The 26,614-nt window shown below is 39.2% G+C and overlaps 1 protein-coding gene across 1 annotated transcript in view; it reads left to right on the top strand.

Moving 5' to 3' along the window:
- Window positions 1-709: 709 nt before the first annotated feature.
- The window catches only part of pdia5 (protein disulfide isomerase family A, member 5), a 42,995-nt gene continuing 17,090 nt past the window's right edge, over window positions 710-26,614 (top strand). Inside the window, exons 1-10 of the mRNA XM_089003226.1 lie at window positions 710-838; window positions 5,907-6,033; window positions 8,828-8,915; window positions 17,627-17,710; window positions 17,809-17,854; window positions 19,441-19,533; window positions 19,784-19,844; window positions 21,757-21,824; window positions 23,046-23,137; window positions 26,214-26,285. Coding sequence (XP_088859352.1) covers window positions 740-838; window positions 5,907-6,033; window positions 8,828-8,915; window positions 17,627-17,710; window positions 17,809-17,854; window positions 19,441-19,533; window positions 19,784-19,844; window positions 21,757-21,824; window positions 23,046-23,137; window positions 26,214-26,285 — 830 coding nt within the window. The 5' untranslated portion in view covers window positions 710-739. The remainder of the gene's footprint in view (window positions 839-5,906; window positions 6,034-8,827; window positions 8,916-17,626; window positions 17,711-17,808; window positions 17,855-19,440; window positions 19,534-19,783; window positions 19,845-21,756; window positions 21,825-23,045; window positions 23,138-26,213; window positions 26,286-26,614) is intronic.

Consider the following 26,614-nt stretch of genomic DNA (forward strand, 5'->3'; position numbering starts at 1 on the left):
CATTTTTTTCGGATAACTTAATGTGTGTAAATAATCGACGTCATGATCGATCACTAATTTCCCATTTCCCATGCACTCGTTGTAAAAATATTGCTCTCCAAAATACAACAATGATGTTCAATTCGTGAAATCACAACTTTAAATACATTAATACAATTATGTTTTACTGTTTTTTGTCATAGTATCATGTTTTCAGTCCAACAAAAAGGGGAGGGGTTAGTATCCCCCTTAATAAAATTTCACCTATGGGTTGAATTACGCAATAATTCAGAAAAACGTGTTTGAACTCTGTATTTTACGCTTCAAAAACATTTTTTTTTAAATGTGAAAGCTCCTCTGAGCTTCATTTTCGACACGTCTACAACCGAGACACTTAATTGTCTATTAATCAACACGATAATATCCCAGTAAATTACGGCCTGCTCTTTGGTGACTACTTGCCCTCAAATAGAATCATTTATTTTCTCTCCATGTTTCTAATCAGACCAAACAGGAGGAAGGAGAGCTGATAGAGACGTAATTAAAAGTGATTCACCGTCTCGTTAATTCGGTTATTACTTTCTACGAGGCCCAGTGTGTGTATAATTGCTTTTCAAAGTGCTTGCAAAACAAACGCGTCTCTTTCATCTCCTAGTAACGACGGGAGGCTGGCAGGTGGGCCGAGTTTTGGCGTAGACTACATTTCCCATAATACCTTGCGCGCCGACTCCCGGAAGATGCGTCTGTGAAGTGACCGCGCATGCGCGGCCAGACGTGGCAACACAGCGGCATCATGGCCTCTCGGAACCCCTACGGGAGTCGGATGAGTCCGGGGAAAATGCTCGGCTTGCTGCTCCTGGTGAGTCCCGTGGAGGTTTATGAGCATTTTATACATAAATGACGTCTGTTTTATTGGGTGGGTATTTTGCTATGACCTTCGTGATTTTATGGCATATTTCGTGTTAAGGAATCCGGTTTAAGCTAGCCTGTCAATGGAGAGTTGGCTAGTTGAAGTTGACAAGCTGGACCCAACTTGGTGACCGCATCTGACACTCTTGTGGCGGGTGTGGTTGCACCAGGAGATCCGCCAGCAGAAGCGGCGGTCTCACACCTTCGTCGAACTAGCGGCGAGGTCATTACACTAATGAAGTTGATCTGAAAGTAAGACCGGAAGGATGAAAACGAACGCTAATGTGAGAAAAGAGCACGAGAAGGAAGGGAAACGAAGAGGATTTAAGATTTCGGTTGGAGGAATGAAAATGAACAAGAAAGCTTGACATGTGGGTGAGAAAAGAAAAAAATGAAGGCTATTGTTAGACAAGGAAGGAAAGAACAAAAGATGCAAAAGAGTATACTCGAACGAAGGGTTGTAATAAGAAAGCAAACAAGGAAGTCAAGAGTTGGAAGGAAGTACAAATGAAGGAAGTTACAAAGATGTCTTGAAGGAAGGATAAAGAAAGATCGTAAATAGCAGTGTCTGAATCTCAGGACCAATAGTTAGCGGACACCAGGGCAGACAACTCTCAAAAGTTGCCTTCCCGGCCATAAAGTTGCCTGCCCCATTTTTCACAACTTGAAACACAATAAGACGACGAACCTGCACAAGGCAAGATAAAATTATCGCAGAGAAAGAACCTACAAGGGATCATTCCTCAACATGGTGAATGAAGAAGGTTATGTTCCTCAATTAGTGTTTAATGCTGATGAAACGGGCCACTGCATTCCATCAACGACCATCACAAAGGTAAATAAAACGACTTTATTATATAGTACAGTTTATTTCTTGAATTATAATACCATAGCACATTTATTATACATGAAATAAGGTATACAGTAAAGTCTCGTTATATTGATATTCAAGGGAGTCCGAAAAAATATCGATATAACCGGGACTATCGATATATCCACCCTGTTTGCATGTAATTTTCTCCGTGTGTGCATAGAAATAGTATCGATATAACCGGGACTATCGATATATCCGATATCGATATAACAAGACTTTACTGTATTTATTTGGTGTAGTTTTAATGCTTAGAAAATTAGAAAGTAGAAAATTATGTTTTATGGGGACCCAAGAACGGATTATTTTTATTTTAATGGTTTCCTATGGGAAATTAATTTTTGGGATACACTTCACCTCACACACTCTGTCTGGGAACCAATTAAGTTCGTAAGGCAAGGTATCACTACCTGCTTGAAGTTTATTTCTGAAAATGTACAGACTCAACTGTGTAGTCCTCAATAAAGGAGACAAAGCATCACTTTTCAAAACTAAAGTTGCCCAACTGTGTAATTTTTTTTTTTTTTTTAATCAGTTTAGGACTTTGAGCGAGGCTATTTCACTATGGCAAACATTTACCCCTATAAAAACCAAGACGCCATCAAATAAATTGCTTTCCCGTTCTTTTTCAAATCATACAAAAATGACCCATAACGTTAAAGTATTTGATCCAATCCTGTCCTTACTTTGCCTTCAGCAAACAGAAGTGGTACAAGGGTAAGTGTGTGCGTTTTTTTTACCCCCCGATTGTGTATTTATGTGCACATTATGACTCACTTTGTACTCATACTTACACACACATTGCGCGTTACGGTGCAGAAGACTTTTACGGCCACGTTAGAAAGACAAAAGAATTATGCTGTGGTGATAAAAGTGTGTTTTTAAGAGGTGGGTGCGCAGGGGGAATTATCTGGGGGAGGGTGATATTAAAGTCATATTTTGTAGTGATTAAATGATGTTAAATAATAATAAGATGTTTTTTTGGGGTGTTGTAAAAAAAAGGAATAAAATGAGTCATATTTGACGCTGGACAATTGTTGGAATATTTTGATTAAACATGTACAGGGATACCTTGGCGTACGAATTTAATTGGTTTCCAGACAGAGTGTGTAAGGCGAAAAGTGTGTATCCCAAAAAATAATTTCCCATAGGAAACTATTAAAATGAGAATAATCCGTTCCCAGGTCCCCATAAAATATAATTTTCTACTTTCTAAGCCTTAAAACTACACATAATATACCTTATTTTATGTATAATAAATGTGCTATGGTATTATAATTTTAAAAAATAAACTGTACTGTATAATAAAGTTGTTTTATTTACCTTTGTGACGGTCGTTGATAGCTTGATGGAATGGAATGGCCGGTTTTATCAACATTAAACACTTGATGAGTAACGTAACCATCTTGAGGAATGATCCCTCGTAGGTGCAATTGTGTTCTGTTTAGCTGGGTTGATAGCTTTTTGCATCAAGTGTACAGATGGCTCGTGCGGGTTATTTGTGGAGCCTGATTGATGAGAATTTTAACCTTGCAGTCTACACTCTGCCTTTTTCAAAGTTGAAACTCTCACCGAAACCGAAAAGTTAGTAAACCAAAGTATCACTGTACATCCGATCCAATCCAAAAATGTGTCACATAAATTATGTAATTAGTGACAAACGTTAAAAAATGCCACAAAAAGTGTTAAGCGCATATTTTAAGCGAGTTTTTTTTTTTTCTCATTTTAATGAGCAACAGGGCTGCTTGTGGATTGGCGGAATTTTCAGACGTTGCGCTGTTGGTCACTTGAGAAATAAGAAATAAATCACCCAAAAAAAGGTGTTGTTTTAAAAAGGTTTTTTATTGTAAAGTGTCCTTGGGTGTTTTGAAAGGCGCTTGAAATAAAATGTATTATTATTATTTTGTTCTTGTTTGTTATTGATTTTTGTTGTCTTTTTCCGTCCCGCCCTGTGTCAAATTACGGACGAGCGGGTGTTATTGCTTTTTTTTTCCTCACACTTCTCTCTGTCGAACCGACTTTCAAACTCAATATTAAAAGATGTTATTGGCAATATTGTCTTTTGTTGTGTCGCTTTTCCATCGACTCAAATGTGCTCTTGAATTGCACTTGTGTTGCCACTTTTATACGAGAATGCATTTTGCTGTGCTTGTTCGGTCTGAAAACGTCATGTTGCACCAAAAAGAGCCAGAAGAGGGCGACCAAGCTCCATATAAGGAATTTATCAGTCTGATTAATTCCTCACCTGGAGCTTGGTCGCCATTTTCTGCCTCTTTTCTGGGACGCTACATTGCAGTCCAGATGCCTCAAAATGACACGGAAGGACTTCTTTAATCGATTGCAAACATGTATGCTTTCCTCTTCAGAACTATTTGCATTTGAATGAAAATATCATACTGCGTGTTTTGGGTATTTTAGATGCTACAAAAAAGTGACGTCGGTTGTCCTTTAAAAACATTTGTTGTGCGCTCTATATGTAATTTGTGAAGGGGATTAAACATTCTAATGCCTTCCCCAAATTCATAACGGCGCCCCGAGAGGAAACCGTAACCACAATGTAGTCAGCGGCTAAAAAATACTAATAGTTTGACACCCTTACTCTACGGTGATGCACGTGGCGTGGGACGGTACGGCGAGCAGGCAGCAGGTGTTGAACCTCTGCCCCGCAGCACTATCTCGTCCTTCGTCTGTTGTGACAAATGTGCTTCATCAAAAGGCAGACGCTCAGCGGAGGAAACAGTACATCGGAATAAATCGCAAAGGAATTTGATAAAAAAAAAAAAAAAAAACGCCTGGTGCCATCTTTGAATAATGACTTGTCAGCTTGCTATGGCTTTACCTTCACTCCTTATCAAATTTCATATGCGAAAAGGTATAGGACATACATACATACATACATACATACATACATACATACATACATACATACATACATACATACATACATACATACATACGAACGAATCAGAATACCTTTATTATACCTTTATTATTTATTTGTACATACATATAATAGAAGGGGGAAAGTCGTCATGTCGCAAAAAATTCAAAATATTTTTTGTTAGTTTAAGAGTTCGGAAAGGCGCGTAGAAATGTATTACAGTAAAGTCTCGTTATATCGATATTGGATATATCGATAGGGGGTAAATCGTCTATTTCATGCACGCAAAAAATTCATGAAAACATTGGATTATCGTTAGTCCCGGTTATATCGATATTTTTTCGGACTCCCTTGAATATCGATATAACGAGACTTTACTGTATTATTATTATTATTATTATTATTATTATTATTATTATTATTATTATTATTATGTACCTTTATTTGTCTCGCACTGGAGAAATTTATTTTTCTCCACCGCGAGACTAATAAAGGCTAATCCAATACAAAGAAGTCAACAATAATAGTTAATTCAACTATTTAAGTTAGCATCATGTTTAGCTTCAAGAAAATTATGACAATGTCTCTCTTATTTATTAAATCTGAGAATTTGAAATTATTGGTTCATATTTTACCAAGCTTCATGAAAGTGTCCATGTTTCATTTGCTTTTATGGGCCGCAGAAAATCAATAGAAGGCCAGATCTGGCCCCTGGGCCTCGTATTTGACACCTCCATTTGCGTATCTATCTGACTGACTTATATGACCAAAACCGTCTTGATCGAAGATGACAAATACAGTAAAGTCTCGTTATATCGATATCGGATATATCGATAGTCCCGGTTATATCGATACTATTTCTATGCACGCACGGAGAAAATTACATGCAAACAGGGTCGGATATATCGATAGTCCCGGTTATATCGATATTTTTTCGGACTCCCTTGAATATCGATATAACGAGACTTTACTGTACTTGAAGATTCTGAAAAATATTGGTGTATACTGGAGATGCGCGATGGAAGAAAGATAAAATGGCCTCAATGACATTGCCGAGATCAGCTGCTTTCCTCCCGCTGACGTCGCTCGATGCACGCTTTACAGATCATGACCTCGCTATTATCATTATTTATCACGGAGGCAGCTAATATGCTACGTATTGATTGGAGAAAGCGGTCGGATCATCATTCCCTTGCGGGCATTATTTTTTTCTCTGACTCTGATACATAATTTTGAGTTATTTTTGTCTTTGTTTCACATCGCTAGGTGTTGCTAACATGGGTGCTGGATGCAGTGAAGGTGTCTCCCCTTATCGAGAAGGTCAGCGATCACAAAGACTTGAAGAAACTGCTCAGGACAAGGACTAACGTCCTGGTGCTCTACACCAAAACAGGTACAGTGATACCTTGGCTTACGAACTTAATTGGTTCCCAGACAGAGTGTGTAAGGCGAAAAGTGTGTATACCAAAAAATAATTTTCCATAGGAAACCATGCAAATGAGAATAATCCATTCCCAGGTCCCCATAAAACATAATTTTCTACTTTCTAATTTTCTAAGCCTTCGAACTACACAAAATATACCTTATTTTATGTATAATAAATGTGCTATGTGTGTATTATAATTTAGTACAGAGTGCAGATGATGTACAGATGACGGCTGAAGAAACCTTTTCATCCTGTACGACAAAGCTTACGCAGACATATGGTATTCTCATGAATGAAATAAACTACTGTATAATAAAGTCATTTTATTTACCTTTGTGATGGTCGTTGATGGCGTGATGGAATGGAGTGACCAGTTTCATCAGCATTAAAACTTGATGAAGAACGTAGCCTTCTTCTTTCACCATCTTGAAGAATGATCCCTCGTAGGTGCTTTCTCTGCGATAATTTTACCTAGTTCCTCATCAATTGTGTTCTGTTTAGCTGGGTTGATAGCTTTTTGCATCAAGTGGGCTTGTGCGGGTTATTTGTGGAGCCTGATTGATGGGATATTTTAACCTTGCAGTCTACACTCTGCCTTTGAACTATCAAAGTTGAAACGAGTCCAAATTTCACTGTTTTCTATGTATTTTATCACTCTCTCTGTCATCTGCCTGTTTCTTGAATGTTTTAACCCCCGCCCGCCACTGCTGCGTTCTTGACCGATTACGTGGCTTTAACTGAAGACTGGGGGGGCGGGGAATAGAGGACAAAAATAGTCGGCTGCCATTTTCTTGTGAGGAGAACGGGCTTGTTCGCCAACGACACATCAATCATTGTGGCGCTCCGTGTGTATCCCGAAAAATAGTTTGTATGCAAAGGTACAATTTTCATAAATGTAACGTTCGTAAACCGAAGAGTTCGTAATCAAAGGGGTTCGTAAACCGAGGTATCACTGTACAGAGTTGAATTATTGTCAGAGGATGGAGAACAATCGAATAAATCACCCCTTGGCTTGAAAGCTCTTTTTCCAACACCATGCCCATTAACAGTCAATACGATCCCCCCCCCCCCCCCTTTCCGAATCAAAGCACAGAATTGGTTTGAAAGGTGAGCTGTCACAAGATGGTGGCAACCATCGATACTTTGGAAACGGTGGACTGAAGGAGTAAGACAAAATGTCAATTCCCCAACGTAGCGTGTCGTTCTCGTACGATATAGTGTTGACATGCCATTGCATCAAATATTGACTTTGTCCAGTGGTAACTCGGCAACAATACACGCATGCCTCCGATATCGAGCCTCCCCTGCCCAAACTGCATCCTTTGCCATCTCAAGTTGGTGTTTTACTACACCGTGTTAAAAAAAATACAATGAAAAAAATGGAGAATGAATTACTTTTCTATTAGCCGGTCAATGGGATTTTGCCTTGACTGCTAGCGTTAGCATTAACAAAGTATCTATAACTGAATTTGTCTTGAATAGAAATATTGTGGCTGTCATTTGGAAAACATAAATAACCTTTTTTGTCATAATTTAAAAAACGACAATGAATTAGTTTTCTTTTAGCAGGTCAATGGGATTTTGCATTGAATGCTAGCGTTAGCATTACCGATGTTTCTAAATCGAAATGTGTCTTGAATTGTTAGCTGGTCAATCGTATTTTACATTGACTGCTAGCATTAGCGCTAGCAATGTTTCGAAAACGAAATGTGTGTTGAATTGACATTGCATGGCTGTCATTTGAAGAACACCTGGGTTCATTTTTGTCATTTAAAAAAACGACAAGGAAACTATTTTTCTGTAAGCCAATCAATGGGATTTTGCATTGACTGCTAACGTTAGCATTAGCGATTTTTCTAAAACAAAATGTGTCTGGGATTGTTAGCCAGTCAATTGGATTTTACATTGACTGCTAGAATTAGTATTAGCAATGTTTCTAAAACGAAATGTCTTGAAGTGAAATATCGTGGCTGTCATTTTAAAAAAGGTATGTCAATTTTTGTCATTTAAAAAAAGAAAACGACTATTAATTACTTTTCTACTAGCCCGTCAATGCGATTATGCATTGACTACTCGCGTTAGCATTAGCGATGTTTCTAAAACAAAATATGTCTTGAATAGAAATATCGTGGCTATCGTTTGAAAAACATGTACATGTATGCCCATTTTTGTCATTTAAAAATAGGACAATGAATTGCTTTTCTCTTATATAGTCAATGGGATTTTACATTGACTGCTAGCGTTAGCAATAGCAATGTTTCTAAAACAAAATATGTCTTGAATTGAAATATCGGGGCTGTCATGATAAACACGTATGTCAGACAATGATCCATTTGAATGAGATTTAGCATTGAGTGCTAGTGTTAGCACTAGCAATGTTTTTAAATCATTTAAATTGAATCTCTTGACTATTTAAAAAAAAAAACGTCCATTTTTGTCAGTTAAAAAAAAGAAGGTATCTGCGTTTTATACTTGTTGTATTCTCGTTAGCCGATCTGCTCTTCCAAAAAAGTTGTCAGCGTCCACTCGTCCCCACCTTCCGTCTGGTCCTCACGATTGTATAATTGTTGAAAGCTGATGTAACACGACTCCGGCTAGTGAAAGACGGAAGAGCCGAAAACCCCTCAACTCAAACTTGGCGTTCTCTTTCTTCTTGATGACGGAGGTCCCCTCGGTAATCCGATGCTTCCTTTTAGAATGGGAACATGTCCTCAAAGGCTTCTTCATCTTCTTCTTCTTCTTCTTCTTGTCTGGCCCACAGCTACATCCAGTGACGCCTACCTGAAGCTTCTGTCCGACGTGGCCCAGACGGTCAAGGGCCAAGGCACCATCGCTTGGGTCAACTGTGGGTACGTTCAAGGACTGTTGTTTTAATAATAATAATAATAATTAGCTAGCGAATAGCTAGCTAATAGCTGGGGAATAGATAGATAATACCCAGCGAATAGATAGCTAATAGCTAGTTAGCTATATAACTAATAGATACAGTAGGTAGCTAAATAGCTAGATAGCCAGCTACATAACAAGATAGCCAGCTAATAGATTTTCAAGACGTCTTGAATGAGGTCAACTGAAGACGCCTACATCTGCTCTAATAATAATAATAATAATAATAATAATACATTTAATTTATAAGCGCCTTTCAAAACTCTCAAGGTCACTTTAAAGTCACAGGATCAGTTTTTCTGCGGGTGAGCAGCGGGAACCACACGCGCCGGCGTTCACTCAAACCGGAAGTAACTCAAATAGATAGAATGCTAGCTAGAGAACAGATAGCTACTAGCTACTTAGCTGGCTATCTATTTGCTATTGATTAGCTAGGTACCTAGCTGGCTATCTATTTGCTATTTATTAGCTATCTACCTAGCTTGCTATCTAGCTTTCTTTCTATTTGCTATCTATTAGCCAGCCACCCAGCCGGCTATCTATTTTCTGTCTAGCTAGCTAACTATCCGTTTGCTATCCATCTGCTATCCGTCCGCCAGCTGCCCAGCTGGCCATCTATTTGCTATTTATTAGCTATCTGTCTAGCTAGCTAGCTAGCTATGTAGCTGGCTATTCATTAGCTATATGGCTACCTTTTGTCCATGTTAGCGGTTTGTTCCGGATACAGCTGTTGTTAAAGCGGTATATAAATAATGTATTATATTGTATTTTGTATACCTGCCCTTATTTCAAGCTCATATAACTTCAGACCCATACAATTTAGGAATTAAGTATTTTGTTCTGCTGAAAAAAGAGAACCAAATGTTTCTAACGCTGCGCGGAATGTTTATGTAGTCCTAGAACTCAATATTCTGTGGGTCCTGGAATTCAAGTGACAATGACAAAAACCCTGGCACTGTAGTGGACACATTTCTGCACATCTGGCAGCAAATGAGTTGAGAATTGTACCCTACTATAAGAATGCCTTATCATATACAGTGAGACCTCAATTTACGAACTTAATTGGTTCCCAGACAGAGTGTGTAAGGCGAAAAGTGTGTATCTCAAAAAGGAAATTCCATAGGAAACCATTAAAATGGGAATAATCCGTTCCCGGGTTTCCATAAAATGTACTTTTCAACTAAATAAGCCTTAAAACTACACACAACATACCTTATTCTATGTATAATAAATGTGCTATTGTAATTTAATGAAAGAAATACACTGCATTGTATCATAAATTCACTTTATTTGCATTTGTGATGGTCATTGATGGCTTGATGGAATGGTGTTGGAGGTCGAAGGTCAAGGGAATTGCTGTTTGGAAAGAGAGGCGCATTACATGAGGACTGTAATTAAAGTAATAAACTGTGGTGTAAAATAAAGTTTTATTTACCTTTTTGATGGTCGGAGAGTCACCTTCCATAAGGAATGTTGGTAACTGAACCTCTGGTGCTGTTCGGTTGTGTGCTTCCGCCGAAGATCACTCCGCCAGCCGTGGTGGGTGTGTATTATGAAAATAGTGCTTATTATAAGGTTTAATTTTCTGAAATTTGACGTTTCACAACACCCCCTCTCCCTAAAAGAATTTAGCATTCCTCGTACTTTCATCAAATGAATTTGATTGACAAGGCCTTCGAAATTCGTCAACCTGCATTGACTCGCCATCCATTGACTGTTTGTTATGAAAAAACACCACAAAGCAAATCTCATTTTTCTCAAGTCCTAAACCCGAGCAATCTCGCTTCAATCGTGCTTTCATCCACCTGTCCGCCTAATTCTGCTTGTGAAATCGTGTCAGTCGTTTCTCGCACTCCGACTTCCTTTCTTTATTACCCCCACCCCGTCACCGTCTCCCCAACATCCCTTTGTGGTAGATGTCAGCTGTCTCTCTCGCCCACACTTGTTTATATTAAACACATGTACGACGCGACCAAGACAGCGTCGAGAAATTGTCTTCTGAACACCCGCCATGAACAGACTTTGACACTTTTTTTTTCGTCTTTCCCTCGCTTTATTTTATGTTAAACCCCCACCCCAACCTGTCAAATCATCTGCGGGGAAAAACAAAGTGTCTATCATCAAACAGGAAACTGCCAGCAAGGAAGCGACTTCCCTTTTGAGTCCAAATGAAACGCTCCCTGCTTTAGCGCTTTTAAAGTGAGTCAGGTTTGACTCTCCGTAGGCGCTTGGAGTCTTCTTTTCCCTTTTCAGCAATTCCAGGCTCACATTGCCTCCCTCAAGGCAAAACTAGATCCAACGCGATGCCACCCGCGGTTCTGTCGTCAAACACTCCGCCTTCTGGCGTATGCGCCAGCCCGTCGCAAGCGGAGCCGTTCCAAACGTTAGCTTAGCTTCTGAGCACATGGTCCACAGACACAAGTCAAGCCGTGCCAATGACACCAGTACGAAATGACATACAGTGGGACCTTGACTTACGAAATTAATTGGTTCCCAGACAGAGTGTGTAAGGCGAAAAGTGTGTATCGCGAAAATTAATTTCCCATCGGAAACCATTAAAATGAGAATAATCCATTCCCAGGTCCCCATAAAACATTTTCTAGGCCTTAAAAACGACACAAAATATACATTGTTTTATGTATAATAAATGTGCTACAGTATTATGATTAAATAAATAAACTGTACAATAAAGTTATTTTATTGCGTGATGACCCCTGAACTCATTATTAATTCTCTTGAGAGTTTCTTTATTTAAAGACATTTTACTTGTGGCATAAAATGTGACATTGTAGTTTTTTTTTTGGGGGGGTGTAAAATACAGTGATACCTTGGCTTACGAACTTAATTGGTTCCCAGACAGAGTGTGTAAGGCGAAAAGTGTCTATCCCAAAAATTAATTTCCCATAGGAAACCAATAAAATGAGAATAATCCGTTACCAGGTCCATATGAAACATAATTTTATACGAATTAATACTACACAAAGTACATTATACATTTCATAAAACATAATTTTCTACTTTCTAATTTTCTAAGCCTTAAAACTACACAAAATATACCGTATTTTATGTATATTAAATGTGCTATGGTATTATAATTAAATAAACTGTACTGTATAATAAAGTTGTTTACCTTTGTAATGGTCGTTAATGGCTTGATGGAATGGAGTGTCCGGTTTCCTCAGCATTAAACACTTGATGAGGAACATCGGCTTCTTTCACCATCTTGAGGGATGATCCCTTGTAGGTGCTTTCGCTGTGATAATTGTATCTAGTTCTTCATCAATTGTGATCTGTTTAGCTGGGTTGATAGCTTTTTGCATCAAGTGTACAGATGACTTGTGCGGGTTATTTGTGGAGCCTGAACAAAAGGGTGAGAGTGTGAGAATAGTGAGAAAATGGATGGAAAACTGTTTTCCATCCATTTTCTCACTATTCTCACACTTTTGTTTTTTTGTTTCAAGCTCTGTCATCTCCCTTTCGTGTGTGTATGTTTTCTCACTCTCTCTGTCTGCCTGTCTCTTTAATGTTTAACCCCCCCCCCTACTGCTGTGTTCTTGACCAATCACGTGGCTTTAACTGAAGACTGGGGGGGGGGGGGGAATAGAGGACAAACACGGTGGCCACCGTTTTCTTGTTAGAACGGGCTCGTTCGCGAACGACACATCACTCATTGTGGCAGCTCCGTGTGTATCCCGAAAAATAGTTCGTCTGCCAAGGTCAAATGTTCATAAATGTAACGTTCGTAAACCGAAAAGTTTGTAAGCCAAGGGGTTCGTAAACCGAGGTCTCACTGTAATGACAACAGATGACCAGGAACTAGCTTATTAGCTAAGGGGCGTTCATTGGAGAAATGAATTACAGTAAAGTCTCGTTATATCGATATTCAAGGGAGTCCGAAAAAATATCGATATAACCGGGACTATCGATATATCCGACCCTGTTTGCATGTAATTTTCTCCGTGCGTGCATAGAAATAGTATCGATATAACCGGGACTATCGATATATCCGATATCGATATAACGAGACTTTACTGTATAATGATAAATGATACACGTTTGGTATCGTGAAATAAGATCACGTCCATTGCCGTACAGTTTTTAAAACCTCCATCTTCCACAACAGAATTATAAATAATACACGCTCCAAAAAGTCCTTGGGACTTTGTAACCCATCCCCCTTCATGATTAATGCGATACGCCTCCTTGCCTGTTCGTCATGAAACCCGACATCTTGCCGAAAAGCAATAAACGCACGATATAATCTCCAAAGTCAAAACAATGTTTTTTATAATAAAGTGGTTTCAATCCATTTCAAAATGGCCGTGAATAGCAGATGAATGGATACAAACATGGCGGCGGATGCTTTTTGGTCACTAAGCTTTTGTCAAACTCCATCTTGATGAGTTGCAGGCCGACACGAGTGCACATTGTGACTCAAGTATCAAGTTGAAAAACACCCGAGGGCTGAAATCTGATAAAACGGTGTCACTGTATCTGTAAATCTGACATTTTAGAATCCTAAAAATGGCGTGTATGAATGCTGGATCTGAAAAGGGAATGCTATCTTTAAATCGGTGCGAAGGACACACCTGCTTCTATTGTTTCCGGGACCCTGTCACCCCCACCTCCCACTGCTCATATGGAATCGTTTATGAGATGCACTGTTATTTGTCACCATGCACGCTTTGTCTGTTGCCTTCGGTGCCCTCGGTTCATAGCATGCGTAGGTGGGGAGATGCATATTTATTTCCAGGATAACAATAAAACACTTAATTGCTGCACGCTGTGCACAGCGTTTACGATTGGCAACCCACCAGCCCGTCAACACACGCCTGTGCACTTGCTTAATTTCATCCAAATACAAAAAAACTCCATTCGAGTGCAAATAATTTCATTTGGGATTGATACAGCGGTCAAATTTTTTATTTTTTATTTTTTCTTCATTTTTAATAATAATAATAATATGTTTGTGTAAGCTCTCAGTCGTACAGGAGTGGTCCATCGATGAGAAGGTTTCTTCAGTCGTCATCTGTACTTCTTTGAAGGTGTCGGATGCTTCTTATCCAAGAGGCTTCATCAGCGAACTAAAAAAAATTGCTGGTAGTTTTGGACCTATATACAGTAAAGTCTCGTTATATCGATATCGGATATATCGATAGTCCCGGTTATATCGATGCTATTTCTATGCACGCACGGAGAAAATTACATGCAAACAGGGTCGGATATATCGATAGTCCCGGTTATATCGATATTTTTTCGGACTCCCTTGAATATCGATATAACGAGACTTTACTGTATATATATATATCCCTACTGTCCAGACGTGGTGGTGCCAGACTCTGCTATGATTGGTCCCTGCTGATTACTTTTATTGTCCTGACTGATTACTTCTATTGTCCTGCCTGAGTATGTGATCTACGACTGGCCTGATTGCCTAAAAAGTCAGTTGTATGAACGATCCAAATTGAACCTCGCCCCATCATGGCGATTTAGTGAAGGGTTTTGCTGTTTAATGACAATAGCTTTAGTTTCCTGACGAAGGAAGACTCTTGGATAAGAAGCGAAATGTGAGACACCTTCAAAGTAGTACAGATGACGCCTTCTCATCAATAATAATATTAATACATTTCATTTAAAAGTGCCTTTTTAGGGCTAGACAATGCGATGCCAAAATGAAGCCCTGGAAGCCATTTTAGTTTGAAGCAGCCATTTTAAGGCCATTTTTGACTTTTCATCACCAACCCGGAGCTATTGTCCGATTGCTACCAATTTTGAACCTTGTACAATTGTATTGTGGTATGTTACACGTATTTAACATAAATAATGTGTAGTATGTGGAACTGTCGCGGTTTGGAATTGAAGCGGATTTACGTGGTATGTCCTGTGACTGTAAAGTGCCCTTGAGAGTTTTGAAAGGCGCTTAGAAATGAAATGTATTATTATTATTATTATTATTATTATTATTATTATTAAATAATGGTTTTCAAAATGGAAGTTTTCCCGCCTTTTCTGGCAGAGGCCATCTTGCTTCTGGTTCTGTAGCCAGGAATTTAGAGAAATAAACATAAGAACACCTTTAATCATCTTGCAATGGATATTATTATTATTATTATTATTATTATTATTATTATTAATTGAGCAGATGTAGGCGTCTTCAGTTGACCTCATTCATCTTGAAAATCTATTAGCTGGCTATCTTCATATGTAGCTGGCTATATAGCTATTTAGCTATCTACTGTATCTATTAGCTATATAGCTAGCTAGCTATTAGCTATCTATTCGCTGGGTATTAGCTATCTATTTACAAGGTATTAGCTATTTATTCGCTAGGTATTAGCTATCTATTCCCTAGCTATTAGCTATCTATCCCCTAGCTAATAGCTATCAAAACAAGCCGGCTGCCATTTTCTTTTAGGAGAATCACTCATTGAGGCAGCTCCGTGTGTATCCCGAAAAATAGTTTGTATGGCAAGGTAAAATGTACATAAATTTAGCATTTGTAAACTGAAAAGTTCGTAAGCCAAAGGGGTTCATAAACTGAGGTATCAGTGTACTAGATTAACCAATCATTTATAAAAACAATAACACAATGTGTGAAATACCAGACACGTGATTGACATTCCATTTTTTTATTTTTATTTTTATTTTATTTTTTTGCGCCGCCGCCCGCGGTCAGAACACGGTGATAAAGTTTGACGACTCTCCATTAAATACAAACTCTAATCTATGTAAGAGCTTGACAGAAACCTCTCTCGTAAGATGACTGCCAGGCATTTTTGTCACTGGCAGAAATGAACACTCAATTAAAAATATAACAACCCATGAGGGGGCGGTAGAAAGGGGGAGGGGTGCGAGCGACCGCTGTTGGCTGTTTTTGTCAAACATTTAATACAAACTAATTGTCTGCCTGAGCGTCTTGGCACTGTCTCCCTTCCCCTATCCGTCTTTTCTCCAACGAGTTGTCCTCCACAAGCGAAGGGGGTTATGTTTTGAAAGCCAGCGACTCTTTCTCTCCCAACAAATGACCAGGATTGGCTCTCACGGGCCGTTTGTCATTTACTTATGGTGCATTATTTTGGCCTGAAGTTCGCTCCGCTTCCATTATCTTGGTGTCATAAATTACAATCAAGTCTGTAATTTAGCAGGCGCCTTTGTCCAAAGCGGCTCTTGATGAAAACAAGTGTGTGCAGCATATCACAATGTTGTTGTTTCTTTACCTACCGCGCATTGACCAAACAATTACCCTACAGGAATGCGCTCAAAAAGTGCAATTAATGAACATCGATGGTGGTCTCAAATGGAATCTCTTAAGGTTGAGCGCCTATTCCGTTCACTTTTTTTCCAAACAACTTTTTTCTCACCAGATAATCATGGATATTAGTGTCAGACCCGAACAAACAACTCTGGCCAAAATGTCACAAAAGTTTGAGGTGACACTTCTTTAGAAAAGTTGATTTGCCACAAAACAGACTACAGTGATACCTCGGTTTACGAACCCCTTGGCTTACAAACTTTTCGGTTTACGAACGTTACATTTATGAAAATTTTAGCTTGGCATACGAACTTTACCTTGGCATACACACCTTTTTCGTACTGGAGCTGCCACAATGAGTGATGTGTCGTTCGCGAACAAGCCCGTTCTTCTAACAACAAAATGGCAGCCGACTGTTTTTGTCTTCTATTCCCCGCCCCCAGTCTTCAGTTAAAGCCACATGATTGGTCAAGAACGCAGGAGTGAGGAGGTGTGGTTTAAACATTAAAGAGACAGGCAGATGACAGTGAGAGAGTTTCAACTTTGATACTTGAAAGGCAGAGTGCAGACTGCAAGGTTAAAATATTCCATCAATCAGGCTCCACAAACAAACCGCACAAGCCATCCGTACACTCGATGCAAAAAGCTATCAACCCAGCTAAACAGAACACAATTGATGAGGAACTAGGTAAAATTATCGCAGAGAAAGCACCTACATGGGATCATTCCTCAAGATGGTGTAAGAAGAAGGCTACGTTCCTCATCAAGTGTTTAATGCTGATTAAACCGCCCACTCCATTCCATCAAGCCATCAACGACTATCACAAAGGTAAATAAAACGACTTTATTATACAGTACGGTTTATTTCTTTAATTGTAATACCATAGCACATTCATTATACATACAATAAGGTATATTTTGTGTACTTTTAAGACTTAGAAAGTAGAAAATTATGTTTTATGGGGACCTGGGAACGGATTATTCTCATTTTAATGGTTTCCTAATGGGAAATTAATTTTTGGGATACACACTTTTCACCTTACACACTCTGTCGGGGCACCAATTAAGTTCGTATGGTTTCGTTGTAAGGAGAACGGGCTCATTCGTGAACGACACATCCCTCATTCAGGCAGCTCCGTGTATGAAAAAAGTTTGTATGCCAAGGTAAAATTTTCATAAATGTAACGTGCGCAAAGCGAAAAGTTCGTAAGCCAAGGGGTTCGTAAACCGAGGTATCACTGAACCGCCTAGCAAAAACAAGAATAAAAACAAATGGCGTTTGGATCACCATCTTAATCAGGCGGGGTATATTTTCGACACTCTCGTCGTGTTACCCGATTTCAGGGTATTTCCAAGTATGGGAATGTTTTATATATATATTTTTAATTTCTTTTTTTGTTTTTAATATGTGGATCTACTCAGAGATTCAGAAGGCCGTAAGCTATGCAAGAAAGTCAAAGTTGACCCAAGCTCTAAAAGCGTCGGTGCCGAGCTGCTGCATTATAAGTAAGTCAAGTCTGAAACTCCATCATTGCTCTTCTTATAACTTTGATTTTTCACTCCTCTGATGCATTTTATTTCTTTATTATTTTATTTTGAAACAGAGATGGAATCTTCCACACGGAGTACAATAGACCTGTCACCTTCAAGGTAAGCAGCGAGCATCACGCCGTTGTTGCGTCAGGACAGAATGGTAGCATCCATGTTAGCGTCGGCGTCTGTTGAGTGACAGGTGACGAGTTGCCAATGCGGAAGGATGCGGGATGTCGGCTATATTCGTGTTCATGTTTACATCTTCATTCTCAAGTGTACATAGCTAGTTAGCTAACTATCTAGCTGGCTATCTATTAGTTGTCTGTTAGCTAGCTAGATAGCTATCAATCTATTTGAGTTACTTCCGGGTTGAGTGAACGCTGGCGCGTGTGCTTGCCGCTGCTCACCCACAGAAAAACTTATCCTGTGACTGTAAAGTGTCCTTGAGAGTTTTGAAAGGCGCTTAGAAATGAAATGGATTATTATTATTATTATTATTATTATTATTAATTGAGGCGTCTTCAGTTGACCTCATTCAAGATGTCTTGAAAATCTATTAGCGGGCTATCTTGTTATGTAGCTGGCTATTATGCTAGCTACTGTATCTATTAGCTATATAGCTAGCTAGCTATTAGCTATCTATTCGCTGGGTATTAGCTATCTGTTCCCTAACTATTAGCTATCTATCCGCTCGCTAATAGCTATCTTTTCGCTAGCTAATATCTATCTATTCCCTAGCTATTAGCTATCTATCCACTAGCTATTAGCTATGTATTCACTAGCCAGCTAGCTTGTTGTCTATTGGAGTTACTTCAGGGTTGAGTGAACGCTGGCGCGTGTGCTTGCCGCTGCTCACTCACAGAAAAACTTATCCTGTGACTGTAAAGTGTCCTTGAGAGTTTTGAAAGGCGCTTAGAAATGAATTGTATTATTATTATTATTATTATTATTATTATTATTAATTGAGCAGATGTAGGCGTCTTCAGTTGACCTCATTCAAGGCGTCTTAAATCTATGAGCTATCTAGCTATTTAGCTAGTTACTGTATCTATTAGCTATATAGCTAGCTAGCTTTTAGCTATCTATTCGCTGGGTATTAGCTATCTATTCGCTAGCTATAATCTATCTCTTCTCTAGCTATTAGCTATCTATCCGCTAGCTAATAGCTATCTTTTCGCTAGCTAATAGCTTTCTATTTGCTAGGTATTAGCTATCTATTCCCTAGCTATTAGCTATCTATCCGCTCGGTATTAGCTATCTATTCGCTAGCTATAATCTATCTCTTCTCTAGCTATTAGCTATCTATCCGCTAGCTAATAGCTATCTTTTCGCTAGCTAATAGCTTTCTATTTGCTAGGTATTAGCTATCTATTTGCTAGCTATTAGCTATCTATTCACTAACCAGCTTGCTTGCTGTCTATTTGAGTTACTTCCGGGTAGAGTGAACGCTGGCGCGTGTGGCTGCCGCTGCTCACGTGCAGAAAAACCGATCCTGTGACCTTGAGAGTTTTAAAAGGCGCTTCGAAATGAAATGTATGTATGATGCTACATTGGAGGTCTGTAAATATGTGACATTTGGAATACTGTGATACGTTAGAGCTTTCTTAGAAACCAAATGATGCAAATAAATTGTGACGCATAAGTTGTTCTCCCCAAACTCCAATTTTCCGTGTGTCTTGAACGCATCTCATCTCTCTTTTCAGTCCATGGTAGCTTTCCTGAAGGACCCCTCAGGGCCTCCGCTGTGGGAGGAAAACCCGGAAGCCAAAGACGTCGTCCACGTGGAAACGGAAAAAGTATGTTTCAAAGACGCCCAGGGTTTATCCTGAAAAGGAGTTTCTGATTTTATGGGCCACTCCCAGACTTTGTAAACGCCCTACTGCCCCGTCCAAAAGAACCGTCGTCTGTGAAAACAGGTCATGCCTGATCTCGGCGTGACAATGTCGTACTGTTTGATGAAAGAACTTCTCGAGAAATCCTGACCGATGTGACGCTTTCATGATGTTCCCCTAATGCACTTTTTGTCTGTCTGTGTCTGTTTTGAAGGACTTTCGTAAGCTGCTGAAGAAAGAAGAGAGACCGCTTCTCATGATGTTCTACGCGCCTTGTGAGTTTTTGATCAACATCCTTGGCACCTTATTTATCCATCTATCTAGCTATGCCGCGATCTCGCTATCTTGCTATCTATCTAGTTACCTAGCTAGCATTTGCTACCATTTGCTAGCAAGTTTTTATTTACCAGTTAGTTTGTATTTGCTAGCTAGTGTTTAGTAGTTAGTTTGTATATGCTAGCTAATATTTGCCATTTAGTTTGTATTTGCTAGCTGATATTTGCCTATTAGTTTGTATTTGCTAGCTAGTATTTGCCTTTAGTTGTATTTGCTAGCTAGCATTTGCCATTTAGTTTGTATTTGCTAGCTAGTATTTGCCATTAGTTTGTATTTGCTAGCTAGTATTTGCCTAATAGTTTGTATTTGCTAGCATGTGTTTGCTAGCATGTATTTGCTAGTTGGCTTGTATTTACTAGCGAGTGTTTGTTAGCTGGTTTGTATTTGCTGGCTAGTATTTGCCATTTAGTTTGTATTTGCTAGCTAGTACTTGCCATTTAGTTTGCATTTGCTAGCTAGTATTTGCCATTTAGTTTGTATTTGCTAGCTAGTATTTGCCAGTTAGTTTGTATTTGCCAGTTAGCTTGTATTTGCTAGCTAGTGTTTGTTAGTTTGTATTTGCTAGCTAGTATTTGCCATCTAGTTTGTATTTGCTAGCTAGTATTTGCCAGTTAGCTTGTATTTGCTAGCTAGTGTTTGTTAGTTTGTATTTGCTAGCTAGTATTTTCCATTTAGTTTTTATTTGCTAGCTAGTATTTGTCATTTAGTTTGTATTTGCTAGCTAGTATTTGCCAGTTAGTTTATATTTGCTAGCTAGTATTTGCCATCTAGTTTGTATTTGCTAGCTAGTATTTGCCAGTTAGTTTGTATTTGCTAGCTAGTATTTGCCATTTAGTTTGTATTTGCTAGCTAGTGTTTGTTAGTTTGTATTTGCTAGCTAGTATTTGCCATTTAGTTTGTATTTGCTAGCTAGCATTTGCCATTTAGTTTGTATTTGCTAGCTAGCATTTGCCATTTAGTTTGTATTTGCTAGCTAGTATTTGCCATCTAGTTTGTATTTGCTAGCTAGTATTTGCCAGTTAGCTTGTATTTTCTAGCTAATGTTTGTTAGTTTATATTTGCTAGCTAGTATTTGCCTGTTAGTTTGTATTTGCTAGCTAATGTTTGTTAGTTAGTTTATATTTGCTAGCTAGTATTTGCCTATTACAGTAAAGTCTCGTTATATCGATATTCTCGGGAGTCCGAAAAATATCGATATAACCGGGACTATCGATATATCCGACCCTGCGCGCATGTAATTTTCTCCTTGCGGTCATAGAAATAGTATCGTACTAAGCGGTAATAAGAGGACTTTACTGTATTTTTACTTGCTAGCTAGTATTTGCCATTTAGTTTGTATTTGCTAGCTAGTGTTTGCTATTTAGTTTGTATTTGCTAGCTAGTGTTTGCTAGTTAGTTTGTATTTGCTAACTAGTATTTACCACTTATAATAATAATAATACATTTAATTTCTTTCTTTTAATTTCTTTTTAAGCGTCTTTCAAAACTCTCAAGGAACTTTACATTTAGTTTGTATTTGCTAGCTAGTATTTGCTAGTTAGCTTATATTTGCTAGCTAGTGTTTGCTATTTAGTTTGTATTTGCTAGCTAGTGTTTGCTAGTTAGTACAGCTAGCTAGTATTAGCTAGTTTGTATAGCTATCGAGCTAGTTAGTTATTATAGCTAGCTAGTTAGTTTGTTATCATAGCTAGCTAGTTAATACTTGTTTGCTTATCTATTTATTTATTTGTTTATGTATTTGTTTGGTTATTTGTTTGAGGAAAAGTGCTGCCCCCAACAGCCCCGCCACGCCGTACCAATAGAATCATGAAATTTGGTCTGTATCTCTACATTCTCGACATCTTTTTCCAGGGTGTGGCGTGTGTAAAAGGATGCAGCCCATCTTTCAGCAAGCTGCCACGGAGACAAAGGGGCGATATGTGAGTCTTCTCGTCATTGAATTTCATTTTTATCTTCAGTTATTCGCGTGGTTCTTATGGTATATGATTTTTTTTGGATTCACAGTACCAAGTGTGATTGAAGCGATTGGGTATATTCTGTCACTGGAACATTCGACACAAACAGGCATTGTTAAAAGCTTGACGTCGCTCCTCTCATCCAAAATTAGACCATCGCGGCATCCCTCAGATTTTCTATCCTTCCTTTGATGCTTTGACTTCGCTTATACATAATCCACATTTTCTCCTTTGATTTGGGGAAGCAAATGGCGATATTTCAAAAGCGCTAAGCTATATGAGGAGGGAAGAAAATAATAACTCACCTTTCCGACGCACATTGTGTTTTTTTTTTTTTTTTTTTTTTTTGAGGGGGATTTTCAGAGCATTGAGTGATGACTTTTTTTTGGTTTACATTTTTTTTCCCTCTGAAAGTGAGCAAAAAATAACATGATTTGGGGTTGACGTACAATCGCTTTGTAATCTTGGCATTCAGTGACGCTCACAAAAAAAGAATACAGTGATACCTCGGTTTACAAACCCCTTGGCTTACGAACTTTTCGGTTTACGAATGATAAATTTATTAAATGTATGGATTTATGGACCTTGGCATACAAACTATTTTTCGGGATACACACGGACAAGAAAATGGTACCCGGCTTGTTTTAGTCCTCTATTCCCCGCCCCCAGTCGTCGGTTTAAGCAAGGGATCATTCCTCAAGATGGTGAAAGAAGAAGGCTACGTTCCTCATCATAGTTTAATCCTGATGAAACCGGCCCCTTCATTCTATCAAGCCATCAACGACCATCACAAAGGTAAATAAAACAACTTTATCGTGTAGTACAGTTTATTTCTTTAATTATAATACCATAGCACATTTATTATACATAAAATAAGGTATATTTATTTTGTGTAGTTTGAAGGCTTCGAAAATTAGAAAGTAGAAAATTATGTTTTATGGGGACCTGGGAACGGATTATTCTGATTTTAATGGTTTCCTATGGGAAATGAATTTTTGGCATACACACTTTTCGCCTTACACACTCTGGGAACCAATTAAGTTCGTAAGCCAAAGTATCACTGTATTTTTGAATAATTGCCTACTAATAGATGACATAAATTGTGCTTACTGTCGTTTACATAGATGAATCGACATAATAAATATTTTTTTATCATTTTCACTGTAGCCTTTTTTTTTTAATAAGGTTTTGGCTGGCATGAACGTGAACCCGTCAGAATTTGACGGCCTCAAGCAGGAATTCAGCGTCAATGGCTACCCGACCTTCTGCTACTTTGAGTGAGTGTTCTTTTGCTTCCTACATCAGTCACTGATTTATGAGACGCTAGACGCGTCGAGTCCATTTATGTCTCCGGGACAAAAAAAAAAAAAAAAGGGCCTCTTGTCTGGTGTCTACTCTGTGTTCTGTCGTCTCAGTGCAGCTTGAAGTATCTTAAGAGCTCCTGAGTGGTGGATTCATTGAGGCTGACAGGTGTTGCTTTACTCCTCAAGTGTTAATCTTCTCCCAAATTTCAACGTCGCCACAACCTTGCTTCTTTCCTACTTGGTTGGAATGACTTGAGGCGTTTCAGGATAACTTTCAACAAACTTTTTTGTTTTAGTTTTAGTTTTTGATTTTGTTGTGAGGTGGTTAAAGGTCTAATGCTCAATCTTGGAACCGGTGAAGCTAAATTGACACAGTCATCTTCTGCAATAATAATAATAATAATAATAATAATAATAATAATAATAATAATAAAAAAAAAACGTGGATCGTTCCTACAAAAAAAAAATCCTGTGACTGTAAAGCACAGGTGTCAAAGTCAAGGCCCGCGGGCCAAATCCGGTCCGCCACATCATTTTTTTCGGCCCGCGAAAGCAAATCAAACTTGTTAAATTCCATGATGATTGCTAAAATCTGAGCCAAAATGTCATATTTTTGGATGTCAACCACAATAAAAGTCATTATTCTTGACTTCAGATTTGAAAACGAGTTATTCATTAATTTGCTGTGTGCTCTATATGTAATATTTGAAGGGATTTAAACATTCTAATGGATTCCCCAAATTCATAACGGCCCTCGAGAGGAAACCATAACTACAATGTGGCCCGCGGCAAAAAATGACTTTGACACCCCTGCAATACATAATCTATTCAGCTATCTGTTAGCTAGCTGGCTAGCTTTCTATCTATTTGAGTTACTTCTGGGTTGAGTGAACGCTGGCGCGTGTGGCTGCCGCTTCTCACCCACAGAAAAAACTATCCTGTGACTGTAAAATGACCTTGAGAGTTTTGAAAGGCGCTTAGAAATGAAATGTAGTATTAGTGCTCGTATTATTATTATTATTATTATTATTATTATTATTATTATTATTATCAAATGGCTTCCAGGGCTACATTTTCAAAACAATTGAACATATTTGCTCTCCCCTCCGCCGCCACTCGGGGCATCGTGAGCCATTTTCGTATCTTGATTGAGTTTGTCAGCGCTGCGCAGGAGCTTTATCATCCCAATTTCCATATTAAACGCCCTCATTCCAGCCTGGCCCTTTAATTAGATGAGGACTGATTAAGCGCTTGTGGGGTTAGCTAGCCTGTGTGTGTGTGTGTGTGTTTGTGGGCATTGCGTGTTTTCCTTCACACACAAACACAATAAGCAGGGGGCCACATTAACGGCGGTGCCGTGCTCGCTAACCAAGCCGGCCGGCTCAGTGGCAGCAGTTTAAAGAGCATCTTGTTGATAAAACTGCAACCGATCACTTTTGGACCGAAGCGCTTTCATCAGCTCTGAAGCGATCGCGGCGCCGCACCCGCTATGAGGAAGGCGTGTTGTCCACTTGTTCCATTGACTCACTTTTTTTTTTATTATGATGAACAACATCGGACTCATTGGGATTATGATGTTTACTGAATTTAATGTCAACGGAAAAGCTGACCTGCGACCAAAAAAAGACCAAGATTGGATCAGTGAAGATGAAAATGAATGAGTGAAGTATGACATGTATATATAAATGACATATTTTATCTTATTTATATAAACAGTCTATAGAGAGTGAGTGAGTGAGTGAGCGAGTGAGTGAGTGTGAGAATGAGTGAGGGTGAGAGAGTGACAGTGAGTGAGAGAGAGTGTGAGTGAAGGAGTGTGTGTGTGAAAGAGTGAGTGAGTGAGTGAGTGAGTGAGTGTGAGAATGAGTGAAGGTGAGAGGGTGACATTAAGAGAGAGAGGGTGAGTGAGTGTGGGTGAAAGAGTGTGTGTGTGTGTGTGTGTGTGTGTGTGTGTGTGTGTGTGTGTGTGTGTGTGTGTGTGTGTGTGTGTGTGTGTGTGTGTGTGTGTGTGTGTGTGTGTGTGTGTGTGTGTGTGTGAGTGAGTGTGAGAATGAGTGAGGGTGAGAGAGTGACAGTGAGTGAGAGAGTGTGAGTGAAGGAGTGTGTGTGTGAAAGAGTGAGTGAGTGAGTGAGTGTGAGAATGAGTGAAGGTGAGAGGGTGACATTAAGTGAGAGAGAGGGTGAGTGAGTGTGGGTGAAAGTGTGTGTATGTGTGTGTGTGTGTGTGTGTGTGTGTGTGTGTGTGTGTGTGTGTGTGTGTGTGTGTGTGAAAGAGTGAGTGTCAGAGAGAGTGAGTGAGAAAGTGAGTGTGAGAATGAGTGAGTGAGTTTTTGAATGAATGAGAGTTAGAATGAGTGTGAGTGTGATAGAGTGACAGTAAGAGTGAGTGAGTGAGTGAGTGAGTGAGTGCTGAGTAAGTGAGTGAGTGAGTGAGTGAGTGAGTGAGTGAGGGTGAGAGAATGACAGTAAGAGAGAGGGTGAGAGAGTGACAGTATGTGAGAGGGTGAGATTGAGTGTTAGTGAGTGAGCGAGTAGAGTAAGAGTAGTGAGTGAGTGAGTGAGTGAGTGAGTGAGTGAGTGAGTGAGTGAGTGAGTGAGTGAGTGAGTGAGTGAGTGAGTGAGTGAGGGTGAGAATGAGGGTGAGAGAGTGACAGTAAGAGAGAGGGTGAGATTGAGTGTGAGTGAGTGAGTGAGTGAGTGAGTGAGTGAGTGAGTGAGTGAGTGAGTGAGTGAGTGAGTGAGTGAGTGAGTGAGTAACAGTAAGTAAGAGAGAGGGTGAGTGAGTGAGTGAGTGAGTGAGTGAGGGTGAGAATGAGGGTGAGAGAGTGACAGTAAGTAAGAGAGAGGGTGAGATTGAGTGTTAGTGAGTGAGTGAGTGAGTGAGCGAGCGAGCGAGAATAAATACAGTATATATTGTTGTTCTCTTATGGTCGGCATGAAATAAGGGCAGCATTGTATTTTTTTTGTTTAGTTCTTGTTTTTTTTTTTTTGTACAAATCGCAAGCCCTCATTGTAAATATTAAACTGTCAAGTGTTGTGTCTTTTTTAGAAAGGGCAAGTTCCTCTACCACTACGAGAACTACGGCGCCACGGCCAAGGACATCGCCGAATGGATGAAGAAGTGAGTCGACGGCGCCTTCTCTTTTCGCTTGCTTCGGAAAAACATCTGGAGTGGATGCGTGAGTGACGCTGTTGTGCGAAGCGTCTGTGAAATATGCACTACATGTTGTGTTTCCAAGGTCGCAAGATCGCATCGCTAAAAGCGGCTTGACGCGAGATGTGGCAGGATAGGCTTTAAATATTCAAGGACAACCGACACCTCCGGACAAGTTGCGTCCATAATTTGTAAAATCACTTGAAATGACTTCTACTGAGCACATTTTACAAAGATTCCACCGCATATAGCTATATTTTACCTTTTAAGACTGAATATTCAGGAAGTCTTGTTTT

Source organism: Hippocampus bargibanti, linkage group LG08 (assembly GCF_051943395.1).
Source record: "Hippocampus bargibanti isolate YZ-2025 linkage group LG08, ASM5194339v1, whole genome shotgun sequence".
Lineage (NCBI taxonomy): Eukaryota > Metazoa > Chordata > Actinopteri > Syngnathiformes > Syngnathidae > Hippocampus > Hippocampus bargibanti.